Raw genomic sequence first — 18,551 nt, forward strand, 5'->3', positions numbered from 1 at the left:
CACAAGGGGTGCATGTGTCTGGAGTTCGTTTTACAGTGACTGGAGGCCCTAGTGTGCCCACTATCTCTCCCTCAAATAAAGTTAAAAAAAAAAACCCTGTGTAGCCGGGCGTGGTGGCACAGGCCTTTATCCCAGCCCTCAGGAGGCAGGTGTAGGAGGATCACTGTGAGTTTGAAGCCACCCTGAGACTACATAGCGAGTTCCAGGTCAGCCTGGGTAGAGAGACCCTTCCTTGAAACAAACACGGGACATGGTATCCCCACTAGCCAGGCCAAGCCAAGACAAAGGGGCAGGTAATGGTGACATGGCGAGGAGGGGATGCCAAGTGATTGTTCCGCAGAGGGCAGGAGGCTGACACACAGGGGCCTTGTAGACCAGAGGGAAAGGTCCCCTCCCACACTACCAGTACTCCATGGCTTCCGGGGCTAATGGTGACAAGGGCTCCTTGTTCTTGAGCTCTCTCCAAGTACCTGGGAGGGAGCGGCCCTTCAGGGCTGCCTCAGCCAGGGCTCTAAATCCAAGCGCCCCAGTGTGGAGACCACAGGAAGCAATCAGTACAAAATTCGAATTTCAGGGCTGGAGAAAAGACTCAGTGGATAAAAATGAGGACCAGAGTTGAGATTACCAGCACCCATATAAACGCTGGGTGGGTGTGGCGCCTGACTGTTGTGCTGCCCATGGAAGGCAGAGGTCCCCAGCTACCCTGGGTTCAAGTGAGAGACCATGCCTTTGGAAAAAGAAGAAAAAAAAGTGAGGTTAACCTCTGACCTCCACACACATGTATGTGCGCACATGCACTCACCACCACCCGGTGTGTGCGTACCATATACACAGGCAAAAAAAAAAAAATTTAAGAAGTACTGAGGCTCTAATCTCAGCACTCAGGAGGCAGAGGTGAGTCTGGGGCCTGAGACTACATAGTGAATTTCAGGCCAGCCTGGGCTAGAGAAAGATCCTACCTCAAAAACAAACAAACAAAAAAAAAAAAACCCAAAAGTACTGAGATACACTTGGGAGTTTGGAGAGACACTCAAAAGGGCTGCCACTGCGCTGGCCAAAGGCCCAAGTAGCCAGCTGCTGTTCTGCCAAGCGGCACCTCCGCCTCATCCCCGAGACCCCGTGCAGCCACTGTGCGCCTCTCCCCGCAGGCGAGGTAGCCCGCAGCCCAGCCACGCCAGCAGGAGGGCCTGAGGAAGACCCACAGAAACAAGAGCCTCCCACCAAACTCGAAATCACCACTGATACATTTTATTAGAGAATATGGAGTCAAATCTTACCATGAACTTTTACAATGGGAGGGAGGACCAGACACTGACCTAACTTCCGTGTATTCACAGCACACAGGTGACAGATCCCGCATGGCCCAGGTTCCACCATGACACAGGCAAGCGGAAGAGGAGGGCGACACATTCTGAGGAGTCACATGATTTTCCGATCAACAAGGAATTGCTCTTGTGTCAAAAAAGTGGTGTTGAAGAAAACGAAGGCAGAACCCAGCGCCAGCTTTCCAGCACAGGCCAAGACATGACGGCACCGTGTTTACAGAGCAGGAGCGGGACGCTCTCAGCTGAGTGGCGGGACGAAGAGTGTGGCTGGAGGGACAGGGATCCAACCCTTGGCCTCCCAAGCCTGTCCCTGACCTTGCACATCGTAGTCTCCGCACACCTGGAAAGGGATGGGGGTCCACCCCACCCTTCCTCCCACCACCCCTAAGGCCCAACCGCCCCCACCAGCCCCACACCAGGACAGACACATGGTGAATATGGACACAAGGCCTTCAGGCATCTGAGATGATGGGGCCTCAGCTGGGGCCGGGATGAGACCCTGTGTTTGGTCAGGTGACAGGTTACTCCAGGGCAAAGCATGACCCTGATGACACCCGGCGGAAAAGCAAGCTGGAGCCGCGGAAGAGCTGGCCCTGGAGGGAGAAGAGTTAGTCAAAGGGGAGCCATGCTTCCTTGACCCCTGCAGAGAAGTGCCAGGAGCTCTGAGGCCCAAGGTGAGGTGGCTCAGGCCTATAATCCCAGCCACTGGGAGGCTGAGGCAGGAGGACTGCAGGTTCAAGCCAGCCTCAGCAGCCTCGTGAGACCCTCCATCAGTGGTAGAATGCTTGGCCAATGCACATGAGGCTTTAAATTGCCAAAACTAGAAGTTAATAAATAATAGTTGAAAGCTGGAGAGATGGCTTAGCGGTTAAGGCGCTTGCCTGCAAAGCCTAAGGACTCAAGTTTGATACCATAGTACCCATGTAAGCCAGATGTACACGATGGTACACATGTCTGGAGGCTCTGGCATGCCTGGTCTCTATCTGCCTTTTCCTCTCTCTCTTCCCCCTTCCTCTCTCCCTCTCTCAAATAAATAATGAAACATATATATTTATTTATTTGACAGAGAAAGAGGGGGAGAGAGTGAGAGAATGGGCACTCCAGGATCTCCAGCCATTGCAAATGAACTCCAGACGCGTGTGGTGCCTTGTGCATCTGGCTAAGGTGGGTCCTAGGGGATCAAACATGGGTCCTTTGGCTTTGCAGGCAAATGCCTTAAGCAGTAAGCCATCCCTTCATCCCAAATAAATTTTTTTTTTTGTTTTTTTGTTTTTTCGAGGTAGGGTCTCACTCTAGCACAGGCTGACCTGGAATTGGAATTCACTGTGAAGTCTCAGGGTGGCCTTGAACTCACGGCGATCCTCCTACCTCTGCCTTCCAAGTTCTGGGATTAAAGGCATGCACCACCATGCCCGGCTTCCAGATAAAATATTTTTTAAAAAATAATTTAAGAGCTGGAGAGATGGCTTAGAGATTAAGGTGCTTGCCAGCAAAGCCAAAGGACCCAAGTTCAGTTCCCCAGTACCCACATAAAGCCAGATACACAAGATGGTGCATGTGTCTGAAGTTTGTTTGCAGTGGCTAGAGGCCCTGGCATACCCATTCTGTCTCTCTTCTCCCTCTCTGCTTGTAAATAAAAAAAAAAAATTTTAAAAAATAGTAATTTAAGAGGCCTGATGCCGGGCGTGGTGGTGCACACCTTTAATCCCAGCACTAGGGAGGAAGAGGTAGGAAGATCGCGGAGAGTTCGAGGACACCCTGAGACTACTTAATGAATTCCAGGTCAGCCTGAGCCAGAGTGAGACCCTACCTCAAAAAACCAAAAAAAAAAAAAAAAAAGGCCTGGTGTGGTAGCACATGCGTTGAGTCCCCCAGCACTCGGGAGGCCAGTATGGGGCTACAGAGTGAGTTCCAAGTCAGCCTGGTCTCCTGGTCTTGCGTGACACCCTGCCTCGAAAAAGCAAATGCAAACACCGAACAGAAGCGCTGAAGCTGAAGCAAGAAGCTCATGTCCTGCCGGGGTCTATGTCACTTCCTGCCAGGGTCTGATGTCTCCGGAGCTACTCGGCCAGAGCTCCCCGAGCCACAAGCAGCCTCACTGAGGGCCTTGAAGGGGCTCTGCCGCCTCAGTCTCTTTCTCTCCCACTCACCTAGGCTTACCTGTCGGTCCTCAGGGCTCTAGCTCCTCCCTGGCCAGAACCTTACTGGACTGTGAGGTAAACCAAGGCCAGCAGCCTGGTTCTGATCCTAGACCACTGGGCCCAAGAGCTACAACTAGCTGGCTTTAGCACAGGACCCCAGAACCCATGGTGGTCCACTCGGGTTCTCCATCAGGCCCAGGCTCTGCTGGGCCCAGGGTGTCCTACGGAAGAATTCAGCTAGATTACTGGCAGAGTAAGGTCTCGGGCTTTGTCACCTACCACAGGGGCTTGTGGTGCACCATTTTTGTCTGTTTATTTCATCCATGTTGTGGGGTTTTTTTTTTTTTTTGGTTTTGAGGTAGGGTCTCACTCTAGCCCAGGCTGATATAGAATTCACTATGTACAGGCTGGAGAGATGGCTTAGCGATTAAGCACTTGCTTGCAAAGCCTAAGGACCCCAGTTCGAGGCTTGATTCTCCAGTTCCCACGTCAGCCAGATGCACAAGGGGGCGCAGGCATCTGGAGTTCGTTTGCAGTGGCTGGAGGCCCTGGCGCTCCCATTCTCTCTCTCTCCTCCTCTTTCTCTGTCTGTCGCTCTCAAATAAATAAATAAAAATGAACAATGACAACAAAAAAGAACTCACTATATAGTCTCGGGGCAGGCTCACAGTGATCTTCCTGCCTCTGTCTCTGAAGTGCTAGAGCTAAAGGCATGCGCCGCTGCTACCGCCGCCGCCACCACGCTTGGCTTCATCCATCTAATTTGGAGAGGCACAGCCTCTCACTACATTGCTCAGGCTCTGAATCTTGGGCTCAAGTGATCTTCCTGCCTCAGCTTCCTGGGAAGCTAAGACAACAGGCTTGTAACTCTACCTCTGATGTAGAAATTTAAAATAAACCCTGACTTAGCGCCTCAAGCTCCTTCTGAAAGAAGGTCCAAGTGTCCATCCCTAGGCCACGCTCTCCACCCACCCTGCCCACCACATCCACCCACACAAGGAGCGCGCCCTCTGCTGGCTCACCTGCACACTCAGGTACCTCCAGCAGTGAATCCAGGACTTGAACACTGGGGAGTACGGGGGGAGCCCTGCCTGCAGCCTGCGGAAGCAGCACAGGAGTGAGGCGCGGCCCCGGGGAGGGGAGCCGCCCCACGGGGGCTGTGTGCACGCGGAGACGACACAGGCAGGAGAGGGCGCAGGGGCGCACACCTACCCACAGTTGTTCACAGCCATGAGATCGCCAACGAGCAGGAAGGGGTAGGTCAGCATGCTCACCGCAATCTGAAAGACAGACAGGTCTCAGTGCCCGTGTGCCCACCACAGGGCCCAGAGCCCACACCACATACCAGACCTGCCTCCAGTCACCACCACAGGCAGCCTCCCCAGCCCACCCAGGAGCACATGGCCGCCAGCAGGACTCACCCCCATCACAAACTTGGTGTAGCTCCGGATGGCCAGGGCTTGGCTGAACTGAAGACAGAAAGGAAGCGTGCTGTGCACAGGAACCTTGGGGGGCAGACTTCCACTCTGTGGGGCCCTCACCTCTCCCCCACCCCATGCCCTGCTTCCCAGGTGAGCTGCTTCTGTGACCTGGGGACACTCCACGCTATTGGCAGCCCCATGTCAGCTTCCACGCCATGGTCAGGGAAAAACCAACACTCCAAATCCTAAAGCTGCACTTTGCCTGGGAAAGGGCCTCTTACTAGGAAAGAGGGCAGCCTGCTTCTCAGCAGGCCATCAGGGGGCCATCCAGGCCAGGGAGGCCCCAGAGGGAGCGGCTGTGCTCAGCCCTGTGCCGGCTGGCTTCCCAGCCTGGCAGCCTCCCTTGACCTGAAGTCCTCACAGTAAACATTTCCATGCTACTGGTGACCGTAACCCACCTGGACTCAGAAGCTCATCAGCAGAGCCCTGAGCAGCAACAGCCCGCCCGCCCAGTGCCTGAGGAAGGGCAGAGCTGCACCCCGTGTCGTCATGACTGCAGGGGGAGGGGGTGGGTCCTCTATGAGGCCACTTTATTTTCTTCTTCTTTTTTTTTTTTTTTTTTGAGGTAGGGTCTCACTCTAGCCCAGGCTGACCTGGAATTCACTATGTAGTCTCAGGGTGGCCTCGCACTCAGCGATCCTCCTACCTCTGCCTCCCGAGTGCCGGAACTAAAGGCATGCACCACCACACCTGGCTAAGGCCACTTTAATTGTCTGACATTGAAAGGGCAGCAAAGGCTCACCTATCCAAGTCACAAGGCTACCAGTGTCCCTATGAACAAAGGCTTGTATGTGGGGTCACCCCACCCTCAGATCTGCCAGCTTAAGCAGACAAACACCCATGGACCGGGACCCCTCCGCCCCTACCTGCGTGACCCTGGCAGCCACGTCCCCAGGCCCCTCAGCAATCCTTCCTAAGCCTGGACATCCCCCTTGTTAGAGTATGTGGACCTAGTAATCCCACCCCATGTCAGGTTCCTAATCCTTATTTTGGTAGGCAGAAGCCAGTGGGTGGCCAGGCGCCATTCTTGAGGCAGCACCGGGCAGAAAGCCAAGGCCCTGCTGCTGTGTCTAAGCCACTGGGTGAGTTCCCTACCGACCCCTGTAGTCAAAAATGGAGCGAGACTCAATGGCACACACCCCAGCCCATGTGGAAAACTTGAGGGGAGGAAGCACCCTCAGACTGACACAGAGCGAGATCTAAGTTTCTGAGTCACTCTGGAAGTCCATTTAATTCTAAATAGGCCTCAGTTTCCATACAAGTGATATACCTGCCCCTTAGCAGTTAAGTACTGTTTTCAAAAGGATGTCATAGTTTTTTTTTTTTCTCTTGAGATAGGGTCTCAATATGTAGGCCAGGCTGCCCTTGAACTCATGATCCTCTTGCCTCAGAGATTACAAGCATATGTCACAATCACAGTGGTTCTGAAAGTATAAATTGTGAAAGTGATAGGATTATGGTTATTACCTGCTGTTGCCTGATTTTCTGCCCCAAAGCAACCACAGGTAAGTTGGAGCCTGATTCTAACGTGGCCAGGGATGGGCACCTTAATTTCCTCTCAGGCTGGGGTGCCAATGTGGAATCACAGCTCCCTGAGGTGAAGCTAGCCCCTCACTCTGCGGTGAGACACTCCCAGTCCTGAAGCATGTCCCAGACCCAGGGCCGCAGGGCGCGGTAAGAAGGACAAGTCCTTGTTCCAACCAACCTGGGAACCTGGATTCTGGTCGTTCCCCAGCCCCCCTGGGGTGTCACTCACGCTGTCATCCACCAGGTAGGCATTGATGAAGTGGGCCAGCAGGTTACAGCCCCACAAGAAAACCACATCTCCCAGGAGGTGAGGGATTAAGCCGCTAAAAAACAAGGTGAGCAGAGATGAGTGCAGAGGTGGCCAGCACCTCCTGCTCCGCCAGGAGGCTGGGAGGGAGTGTCCGGCCAGCACCGGCAGCACGTCCAGGCGAGCGGAGACGGCCAGCACCTCCCGGCTTGACCACGAGGCCGGGAGGGAGGCCGGGAGGGAGGCTCCGGCGCGCGCTGGCAGCCCAGCCCAGCCCAGCCCATCCAGCACACAAGGCAGGCAGCGCTCCTCCTCCCACAGGGAGGGGGTAGGTGAGGTGCTAGTGAGTGGTGTCACAGCTGGTTTCAATGTGCAGAAGCCAGGCATCGTACAGGCATGTTGCCACATGTAGGACTTGCGTTCATGGTGTTTGGCTGCAGGTGGCTTCCTCCTGGTCACTTCAACCTCGCTGACTCTCACTCAACTGTTCTAGGCGCCTGTCCTCTCCCCTGGGAATGTCCCGCTGACAGCGTGCCAGGCAGCTACCCTAGGGCAGACGGCTCTCAAGGCCACTGAAGGATGTGCAAGAAGACAGTGCTGACAGCAAGTCTGCCTGAGGCTGTAGGTGTGCCTAAACTGTCAGGGTGACCAAGGAGGGTCCCTGGAGGCATGGCTGTCCCTTGGGAAGGGAAACAGAATTAGTTTTCTTTTTAAAAAGATAGTACTACAAACATACTTGAAAATTCTAGAGAACGTATGTCCCATGTTTGTGTTTGAAGGGCTGTTAATATAAAAGGAACCTTGTGGACTTGATTTCCTCCTCCGCTTGGTGCCTGCTGACTACTGAAACATGCGCTGCGTCCCTATTCCAAAACCACCCGGGGCAGGACAGGACCCAAAGCTCAGCGCCTGCTGTGCGCGCCTCACCCGGAGCTGAGCGACGCGAAGCAGCGCAGGCTGCCCAGCGAGCAACGGCAGGCGATCTGCAGGTCCCGTGGGCTGCTCGTTGCTTGAGGCTGACACACCAGGGCACAAACACCCAAACGTTTTACACAGGCACAAGTGCGCCTCAGTCAGGGTTTCTCAACCTCGGCACTATGGACATTTGGAGCTAACGTGGTGTCGGAGGCTCAGCAGCAGCCCTGGCCACTATCTACCAAAGCCAGTTCTGAAAACACAAGACACCCCCAACACTGCCAGTGCGCCCCCGGGAGCACAAGCACCTCCTGTGGAAACACACACGCACGCACACACGCACACATGTAGTCCTCTAAGTCGTTTGTTGGACAGAACCACTTGGCAAACTGGAAACCACAACACAAGACTGGTTAGAGTGGAGCCCAGTGTAAAGTGCACTTCGCATTGAAGAGCCACGTCACTGCTCAGACCTTAAAAAGGCAAAGCAAAAAGCATACTTGTCCAGCCTGGCTCCTGGGTTGTCTGAGGCTTATATTCTTTCAGCCATCATTTCAGTCTGGCTGTCTTTACAGGGGACGCAAGCTGGACGTGAGACAATAAAGGGCGCAGGGCGCGTGGTCACCAGGAGACACAGCACCAGGCCCCAGCCCGTGCTGTGGAACAAGAATACAGACCCACAGGCCGGGGTTCCTGATTTCTCAAGAAAAGCCAGAAACAGGGAATTTCTGTGTGAACTACCCTGACCGTTAAATGTTAATGAATTTGAAGGAATAGGAACTGCTGGCTGGAGCCAGTCCGTCAGCACCCTCAAGTCATAGCTTTCCAGCCGCTCTGGCAGTGTCGCCAAGGGCCGTGCAGTGCTTTGTGCCTAAAATGCAGCTCCGAACCTGCCCATAGTCCTGGTGAGGGGCTGGTTCACCTCCCAAGGGCGTGGGGCAAACAGAACTTGCAGAGCAGTGCTGGGGGTGGAACCAGGGCCTCGTGCACAAGCCCCAGCTCCAGCACGCCTGTTAGCAGGAGCCGCTCGGCTGTTGCGGGGGCGTTAACTCACGTACACGAAGAACCCCAGCAGGCCCTCCTCCTTGAAGATCTTTCCAATGGAGCTCAGCACACCGCTGTGAGGGAGGGACAAGACAGGAACACAGGGTCACTAAGAAGATCTCAGACTGTTCATGGGGACTGGAGAATCCGACAACCAACAAGGCAGGAGACCTGGCAGGCTGCTCCTGCCTTCTGTGGGACCTGATCTAGGGATCCAGCCCCCTGTGCTGGCAAACAGGCTCTGGCCTCCCAGCAGCGAGATCTGAAGGGGTGGCGAGCAGAGGGGTCATCTGCCTAGGGCACAGAAGGGACCCTATCCTGCATCTGGAAGCCTTTAGATCAACCCAGAAAAAGGCATCTGGCCCCCCAAAGGCCGTGAGCTTGGGGTCCATACCCTGCCATGGCACTGATACAGGCCAACGGTGGTTCTGGTATCTTGGGCTCAACAATCCCCTGAGCTACGGCTAGGAACACCCTAAGGCCCTGCAAAGCTCTGAGGGAAGGGACAAGCTAGTAAAGCCGCCCAGTGCCATTCATGGGCACCCAGCTCACCTCCCACCCCAGCACTCTTCCTCTGACAGTACACCGACCCACTGGGGTTCAGCCAAAATACCCCCTTGGGAGTCCTTTGCCAACTTCACAGTTCAAGTCTCATGAATGAACCCAAAGCCAGGCTTCCTGGAGTGGTGAAATCACAGGACAGCTGCAGAAAACTGACACAGGGAAATGACAAAGAAGGGAAGCCCAGGGTGTGCGCTCGCCACATGCCTCCAGGGCAGGAAGTGTGTAAAAGACTCCTGGAGTAGTGGGCCATGATGCCAGGCACAGCTGTGGGTGAGGCCCAAGCCCCCAGTGGACAGCTTCTCAGCAGAACATAAGAAGGCTGGAGTCGTGCTGAGAGCCAGAGAAGGTCTGGGAGGGGCCTCAACTCCACTCCACAGGGGCTTTGTCAGGGCTCTGCAAGGCACCAGGGCTTATCAAGGGGAGCCCGAGAGAGAACACATGGACAAGATCCACCAGGCCCTGCCCCAAGCCGTCGCAGATGACAGTCAGAGGAGGAACAGAGACTGACCCCCACAGGGCCTTCCAGCCAGTCCCAAGGTTTACCCACCTGTACTTGGCCTCCCGTCCCACAAACTGGACCATGCAGCGCATTGAGATGACTGAGGAAAGAGGAAACAGGAAGTGACCTGGACGGTCAGAGCCTGGGCTACCCTATCCCTAAGTGTCCGATGCAGAGGCTTGTACCACACAGCCTGTGTCAGAGTGTGAGACAGGAGGGCCTCTGAGCTTTGGGCCTGACAATGACAACTACCTTTGGAATGGCTGGCTCCTGTCGCCCCCTGCCACTTCCCAGTCATCCACCACTGCTCATCCACAGCCGGTGAGGGGTTACCCCACATCCCACCCACCCGCATCAGAGTCGTGGCAGCTCACCATGCAAGGGGTGGGCTAGCATGCGGGACACGCACTGCATCATCATCTCGTAGGACGTCTGGAAGAGAGGAGAGGGAGGGACACCGTCAGCCTGTCTCTGGGACTGGTACCCACGGGGAGCTAGTTAAAAACCCTCACGGGAGACTAGGATTCCTCAGTCCAGTCTACCAAGGACACTGCCAAACCCCTCCCACTCTTCCCCTGGGCATGCGGAGGGGTCTGGGACCCACTGTGGGGTTCCTTCCACACACCAGATGCTCAGGCCCTTGTCCATGGGCATCTCTTCTCCCACCCTTGACACCCACCTCCTTCACAACTTTCTTCAGAGATGTCTTCATGTCATCCTTGTTGGAAACCTGCTCGATCTCATCTGGAGGGAAAACCTGACCCACAAAAAAAAAAAACAGGGGTCAGGAGCAAATCCAGTCCCACCCCTTCAGAGTTCCCAAGGGGGGGATGAGACCTGCTCCCAGTGGTCTCTCTGTCATGGCCTTAGCTGGGCCACACCTGGAGCCCCAGGCCTCGAGCACCTGGCGGGAAAGCATGGGGGAGGCAGGGCGGGTGGAACGGAATGGAATGGGTGTACTGGACACTACGGGATGAGGCCAGGGTTTTGACCGCCAGGGAATAGAGCCTGCCCATGGCACTAGGGTCCAAAAGCAGACCCAGGCCTATGGGGAAACCCCAGCTAAGCACCCCTGGTCTGGCCCCAGGCTCACCTTCTTCATGCTGCCCCGGGTCACAGTGGACAGGGCGTTGGACATCAGGCGGGGACTCAGGCCCCGGAACAGCCCTATCTTCCCATCCACCTGCACAATGTACTTGGCTGTAACGAAGCAGAGGTGGCAGTGTCACGCCCAGGGACACCCACCGCGGGTGCCCCAGCCACAGCAATGCGGAGGGAGGGGTTGCGAGGCCAGGAGCTGGACCAGTCAGGCCCACCCCCAAGTGTCATCTGGCCTCTTTCTGCAAAACATTCCAGTATTTTCCTCACAAAGAAGCTCAGTTTCCCCCTCCCTTTAGCTCTGACAACTCTACTTGGCAACCTCAGCTGTTGTTACTCAACTTGAAGTGTTCTCTTCAGGAGAAAGGAACAGAGGAAGGGGATGGGCTCCGTGAAGACAGTCCCGGGGACCCAACACGCCGCCTGGCACCTGCTGGCACTTACTAGTGAAGAAAAGCGGTCTGTGGAGAAGCGACTGAGAGAAGTGCTGCTTCTCTGATGGGTGGCTCATGGAAGCCCTGGGTGCCTCTCAGTACAGGCCCTCTCCCCCTCCCCCCTTCTTTTTCCTCTCCCTCCCCCTTTCTCTCCCCCTCCCCTCCCCTCTCCTCTCCTCAGACTTTGGTGCCCTCATGTGTTTCACACCCAGCATCTCACGTGCTTCATGCCAGGTTCGAGCATGTTCTTGAGAAGGCCGTGTTTCCTATCAACCACTCTCCCAGTGCCTCCCTCTCAGACCCGTGACGTCAGCTCTAGCCATGCACCAGGCCCTTCTCCTCTGCACCATGCGTGCCAGTCCAGCAACTCCCAGTCTGTCAGCAAGGGCTTCCCCAGGGCAAGTGGGGGTCCCGAGGCTGGGCGATATGACGTGTGATGGGGACACTGCTTCACAGAGCAACAGGCAGAGGAAGGTTTGTGTGGGGGAGGGGAGCACCAGCCAGCCAAAGGACGCAAGTTTGGGCAGAGCCGCCACAAGGGCTCCGGGCAGGACCCCTGACTTTCTTCTGGATTCATAAAGTGGAAGAAGCTCCCTTGCTCCCGCTTCACAGAGGAGTGGAGAAAGGTGGCACAGCTGTCCAGAGCGCTGCCTGAGGGGCTCACCACTCCCTACCCCAGTCTTCCTGCAGGGCCTGGAAACCCTCGGGAATTCTTGCTTTTACACCAGAGAATGTTACCCAGCTGCAGGGCTTGCCACCCAAGTGGAGGAGGAGCAGACGCTGTCCAGACCGTTCCACAGGTCAGACAGCCCACCCACTCCCGACTCAGAAGCTGCAGTGTCCAGAACACATCTGTTTACACGTGGATGGAAACGACATTTATAGGACCAGTGAGTGTCTCAGTGGTCAGCTCATGCCTGCAAGAAGCCCCGAGGTGGAGTCAGGGTGGCTCATCTGTGGGACGGCTGTGCACCATGAATCAAAGCTGTCTGGGATGGGAGGGTCATTATCAGAATGTGTCCACGGGCAGGCGGGTGTGAGAGCCCCGGCGCCCACACGCCTGCATCCCTCATCTTTGTGTACAAGCTGCCCTGGACAGGGGTGGGGTGTGAACCCCCCACTACTGGCAATCTCAAAACAAAAACAAACCATATGGCATGGTGGTGCACACCTTTAATCCCAGCACTTGGGAGGCTGAAGCAGAAGCATAGCCATGAGTTCAAAGCCATCCTGAGACTACAGTGAATTCCAGGTCAGCCAGGGCTACAGTAAAACCCTACCTCAAAAAAACCAATCAACCAACCAAACAACAATAAGAAAATGACGCCACCTTTGCCTGATTCTAGATGCCTCCTCAATTAGTGCCAAAACGGGAAAAGACTGCTTGAGTTACACGCGTGATGGCCCCACTCCCATTTTGTGAGGTGTGCTCTAGGCCTTCACTCTCATTTTTAAAAGTCTGTACTTACACTGGCAAAATAAAACAAGCAAACAAAAAAGCTGGAAAAGAAATCTGGCCCTGAGTCTCCAGAAGCTAGTGTGTAAAGGAAAGGGCAGAGAAGCTAGGCTCCATGTTCCTAAGACTAGAAACCCTCTCGGAACATTCTGGACTGACCACATGGGTGAGAGGAGCAGAGAAAGGGAAGAGCAGCAGACATGGGGGCGGGGCGGGGGGTAAGCGAGCACATTTAAGGCTTCACATCAGCCACTCGCGGTGGCGCGGCTATGGTGGACGTGACAAGCCCAGCCGGCACACGTAGGTGAGGGCCGGCTGCAGAGACAGCGCGGCGGGCATCCTGGAGGACAGGTCCCACAGGAAGGGCCAGCTGACTCTCCTCTGCACACCCAGCACGGCGGGCAAGAGCAGCAGGTGCTGCAGCTCTGCACACAGCACCACAACCGTGGGCGGAGATGACGGCGTGAGCAGGCAGGGCACCAGGGCAGCCAAATGGCATGAAAGAAAGGTGCCTACGAGGACCCACTAGGACGGCAGGATCCAAGGAGCTGGAACAGGCCCTCTCAGGCACCTGTCTGCCTACTGCCGCCCAGACTGTAGCAGCCCCCTGCCACCTCTGGCGACTGTCGGGTGCCCTCCTCAGCTGGCTCTGGGGGCCAGCTGGGCCTGCTGCGGGCTGGACACCTTCGCAGGCATAGGTTTTCTGGCCTGGGGCACACACTCACCGTAGGTGAAGAAGCTTGGCAGGTAGAGGACCTTCCTCCCTAGTACGTTGGTCCCAAGGGTGGGCGGCATCGGCTCATGACCCACCTTCAGAATCAAAGACAGAGACAAAAGGAGGGTTCCGCTGTGATTCACTTTCACTGCACTCCTCCTTCGCAAGCCCCAGCTCTTTCCCACACTCTTACGCGGCTCCATCTCCCCATTTCAGCACCCCAAAATCTCAGCCATCAGCATCACGTGCTGTCCCTACCCATACCAGTGTCCGCAGTGTGTGTCTGCAGGGTCTGTCTACAGTGGCTGCTCCTGGATACCGTCCTCTCCAGCACCCTCACTATCAAGCTTTGGGGGGGGGGGGAGCCGACAGCATGGAAGCATCATCCTTTTTAAAGACTTTGTAGCTTTTATTCACATATATCATTTATTGGGTTTTGTTCTTTGTTGTTTTTTGTTGTTGATGCTGCTGTTCTGGAAAATCTCCTGTAGCTTAGGCTGGCCTTGAACTAGCCATGTAGCAGAGAATGACTGTGAATTTCTGATCCTCCTGCATCCAATTCCCTAACGCTGGAATTACTGGTATATACCATCACACCCCATTTATGTGGTGCTGAGGAATTAAACCAGGGCTTTGTGCATGCTAGGCAAGCCCTCTACCCATCAAGCCACATCCCCAGCCCCAGAAACACCCATTTTAAAGTTCGCACTCTCAGAATAAATCTGTTAATTCGCATCTCAAGGTAAATACTTCATTCCACCTAATTCCCAATGTGGTGACGTCAAAACGCTCTGTCCTCAGGTCTCAGTGACACGCTGCAGACTGCTCCGCTCTCAGTCACCTACTCCCGAGTTCTTTTAAGCCTACTCAGACACATCTGTGTGGCCCACCCTTCCAGTCCCAAGTGAGCTTAGCAACTGTCCCCTCAACTACGCCTGCTTCACTGTGCTCTAATCTCAAGCATCCTGCATCCCTGGCACAAGACAGATGTGTCCCCCATCTGCAGAAACACAAACCCTTGCTACACAGAGGTGTACTATGACCAAGCATCTGTCAAGTCCACAGGTGGGCGCAGGACCCTGTGTCCTTACTGCATATATGCCACCAACTCAGTCTTACCTCTCGCAGGCACACGTGTGGAGGTCACAGGACAACTTCCGACTTGGGTTCCACCACTTTTGGGGCAGGATCTCTCATTCTTTTTTTTTTTTTAATTTTTATTAACATTTTCCATGATTATAAAATATATCCCATGGTAATTCCCTCCCTCCCCACCCCCACACTTTCCCATGGATCTCTCATTCTTGTTCATTCCAATTGCTCTATCCCCCGTCTCCACCTCCCTCACCTGTATGTGAGGTCAAACATCTGGGCTGAAGTACTTGGTGTTGCAGTTTATCCACAGAGCTATCTAGCCAGACCAGTTCCCCCCCACCCCCGCCGCCTTTTCTTTTCAAGATGTTACTCTGATCCTCAAGCTGTTCCCATTAAACTACCACCCTACTCAGCACCAGCAGCCACCCCTCCAGGTTCATCCTTTTTACGACCTACCATCTAAGCTCTCTTCACCTGCCCTCCAATTGCTTTACCAAAGCACTTTCATTCCATCGTCTTTCCAAACCAGTTCACCAACTGCACCACTGTCCCAGTGATAAGCCACTTCCTCACCGCCCTCACACGGAGCCCACCTCGCACCCAGCACCCTCTGCACCAGACGCCTCCACCTGCCACTCTCAGACCCAGGCCTCCTTCAGCCTTACTCCAGCAGCTCCCAGCACCTGCACCTCATTCCAGATCTTCCCAAAGGGCCAGCTTCTCTCACAAGCCTATGACCCCATGGCTGCCTTTATTATGCTCAGATCACCGCTGAACATCACTCTTGGTCTCTGCCTCCCCCAGCATCCATTTCCCAACCTCAGTCACAATTCCCAAAGACCCTGACTCAATCTCCTCATTCCTTGTATATTATTTTGGTCCAACTCCCAAATCTTTTACCCCCCACTCCTCAGACCCCAGATTTCAATCACACCCATTCTTAAGTCCCTCTCATTTGGTATTGTCTTGAGTTCAAATTACGAGGACAGTAAAACCTGCCTTAAATCAAACCTCAAATCTTGGCTGGGTCTCCACCTCAATGTTCCACTTCCCATCCACCCCCCACTCTTCTGAACTGGAAATTCTAGACTACATTTTCAGTCATCAGCTCTGCCTGAACAATGCCCACCAAAAACACTCCATCTCCGTCACACCCACTGATTCTGCCAGCTGACGCCTTTCACCCCAACCTCATCTGTACCGCATTGCTGGCACCCACGCATCCTGAGTCCACATCTCCTCCGCAATTTTTGTCTCCCCCCTCACCTATTATTAGGCCTATATTCCTACTGCCCCTTCCACCCAATCTCAACCCTCCCAGATCTCTTCACTCCATATATACAAGCACTGGGATTCGATTTTCTCCACTAAATGCGTCATCTCTTTCCTCCTAAAACCGCCTCCTGCTGGCTCCCCTCCCCAGACACATTACTGTCTCCCCCAAAGCCGGGCCCTTAACGTTTCCCTCCGTGCAGACACGTCACCCCTCCCAGCAAATCTGTCGACGCCATCAAATCCACAGTCCCCTTCTGTAAACCGATACCTCAATTCTTTCCCTCCTAATTTTTTTTTTTTTTTTGGCTCTGGCGCCCACGCCTTTGTCCCTCAAAGCCGCGTTTAAATCCATGTATTTAAATCCAGGGTAACCGCTGTCCTCTGCCCACCTTCTAAATACTTTTTTGTTCCCAACCCTCCTCCCTACTCATGTACCAGAACTCCCCAACACCGTTTTGTGGCTTCTTCCCTCGCCCCAAAACTGCCACCCTTCCGGATATGGAGCCCAACCACTGCTTCGAACGCTTTATTTCTATTTATTTGCAAGCAGAGAGAGAGAGAGAGAGAATGGGCGCGCCAGGGCCTGTAGCCACTGCAAAAGACCACCACACGCATGTGCCCCTGGTGCATCTGGCTTACGTGGGTCCTGGGGAATCGAACCTGGGTCCTTTGGCTTCGCAAGCAAACGCCTTAAACGCTAACCCATCTCTCTAGTCCTCTATTGCTCCTTAATGTATGTAATTTTTAATTTCTAAGGTAGATTTTTTTTTCACTACAACCTAGGCTGGCCTGGAACTGCTGGCAATCCTCCAGCCTCCGTAGTGCTGGGACCATAGGATAGAGCCACCACATGGCTCCGCTTGCATCGCCAAAACCTCTCATCGTCCCTTCCCCTTGCCCGGTACCAATGCCTGGTACCTGTCTTTCCTAAATCTGCCACCCTTAGCCCCCAGCTCCTACATCCCCAGACCCCCACCTCTTCCTGGAAGCAGCATCCCCATCCCTCCCCAAAATGCGTCGCCACGGCCTCCTTCCCCAGGCCCCGGCCTGTCCCCCACCCCCTTTTTTTCTTCTTTCCCCCGCCTGCTCACCTGGATCAGCAGCTTCACGTAGAGCAGCGGGTGGCTGAGCGCCGTCACGCCCGCGCCCAGCGCCACGAAGAGCGCCTCGGTGGTCGGGGCGTTGTCCCCGGAGCCCAGGCCCCCGGGGCCACCGCCAGGGCCGCCGTCCATCCTGCGGGCCGAGGGCTGCGCCGCAGGCCGCGGGTGACGCGGGTGCGCGCGGTGCGCGGGAGGAGGGTCGCGAGCCCGGGCCTCGACCCCCGCCGCCGCCCCGCCGCGAGCTCCGGCTCCGGCTCCGGCTCCCGCCATCCCCGCGGCACCGCCGCCGCGAGCCCAGGGCGCCACTTCCGGGTCCGAGGCCCCCATGGCGCCGGGCGCCGAGGTCACTCCCCGTCACGTGCTTCCGGAGCCACGCCCCCTTTTCCTGCGGCGCGCGCCGGGGGCGGGGTCGGGCCGTACCACTCGCTGCCGCGGGGGGGGGGAGCTTGCAGCGCAGCGAGCGGGGAGGTCGGGACGTGGTCTGTCGGATCGGGTTGTCACCAAGACGTCCTCCACACGGGGCTTCGTCACCCTCGTGGGTCAGTGTCCGCTGACGGCTGGGGCTCCGGCTCCCCCGCGGAGGGGGTGTCCGGCTGGCACCCCCCCACACCACCGCCACCACCGTGGTGAGCCCCAGCGCCATCCAGCCCCCAGTTCCCGACGATGGGGATTTTTCTTCCCAGCTCTAGACCCGCCTCCCTGCGGCCCAGATCGGGTCACCCGGGCCTGCCAGGGACAGTGTGCCCAGGGCCTGCTCCGAGGCTTCCAGCCTTGCATTAAGCCGGGAATGCTCGCCTCTCCACACCCATGCAGACACACCTCCCCAGCCCCAGTTGATTGTCTCTTTACCCCCAGGCTCCTGAGGTTTTCAATCTCTCCTTATGAGCACTCTGCTAGGCCTTTATTAATAATTAATTCATTTTTATTTTTTTACTGGGAAGCCTGAGGACCCAGCTATCCACATAACCAGATACACAAGGTGATGCATGTGTCTGGAGTTCATTTGCAGTGGTTAGAGACCCTGATGTGCCCATTCTCTTATCTACCTCTTTCTCAAATAAAATTTGGAGATAGTGATTCCGGTGCTTGCCTGCAAAGCCAAAAGACCCACGTAAGCCAGATGCGGTCAAGGTGACAAAACTGAACTTTGGGTCATTACTGCTGAGACATCTCTCCAGCCCCTCGTTTCCTGTCTTCTATGACCCCCGAATACATGGATGTACATGAGGCTTAGTAAATTGTTTCTGAGTGACTGAACCATGAAAGAAAATTAAATGCAAGAGGCTGTTGGGCATGGTGGCACACACCTTTAATCTCAGCACTCAGGAGGCAGAGGTAGGAGGATCTCTGGTGAGTTTGAGGCCACCCTGAGACTACAGAATGAATTCCAGGTCAGCTTGGGCTAGAGTGAGACCCTACCTTGAAAAATAAAATAAAGGTGAGTGAGAGCGGGTATTGTGTAAGCATAGGGCCTGAGAGGACCTGACTCACCCTGAATTTGACTTCCCTGCACCGCTGGGCATGGCCATACACATCTGTATCCCCAGTCCTGTGGGGGCAGAGACAGGAGAATAACTAACTGGGGCACACTGGGCTGCCAGTCTTTGAGAGACCCTTTCTCAAGGAAACATCCAG

At 55.3% G+C, this 18,551-nt stretch overlaps 1 protein-coding gene across 2 annotated transcripts; it reads right to left on the minus strand.

The window, feature by feature from the left end:
* Nucleotides 1–1,226: 1,226 nt before the first annotated feature.
* Mtch1 (mitochondrial carrier 1) lies at nucleotides 1,227–17,243 on the minus strand. Of its 2 annotated transcripts, none has more exons than XM_004649537.2 (12): nucleotides 16,908–17,243; nucleotides 13,457–13,541; nucleotides 10,837–10,943; nucleotides 10,423–10,500; nucleotides 10,118–10,175; nucleotides 9,792–9,843; nucleotides 8,695–8,754; nucleotides 6,704–6,797; nucleotides 4,888–4,935; nucleotides 4,679–4,746; nucleotides 4,489–4,564; nucleotides 1,227–1,918 (listed from the first exon to the last, which is right to left on the minus strand). In XM_004649537.2, the coding sequence occupies exons 1-12, from the start codon at nucleotides 17,241–17,243 to the stop codon at nucleotides 1,847–1,849; spliced, it is 1,134 nt and encodes a 377-aa protein (XP_004649594.2). In that variant the 3' UTR covers nucleotides 1,227–1,846. The 2 variants fall into 2 exon arrangements, with proteins under 2 accessions (XP_004649594.2, XP_004649593.2); XM_004649536.2 differs by having other exon boundaries at nucleotides 6,653–6,797.
* Nucleotides 17,244–18,551: the final 1,308 nt, after the last annotated feature.

Source organism: Jaculus jaculus, chromosome 8 (genome assembly GCF_020740685.1).
Source record: "Jaculus jaculus isolate mJacJac1 chromosome 8, mJacJac1.mat.Y.cur, whole genome shotgun sequence".
NCBI classification, from domain to species: Eukaryota; Metazoa; Chordata; class Mammalia; order Rodentia; family Dipodidae; genus Jaculus; species Jaculus jaculus.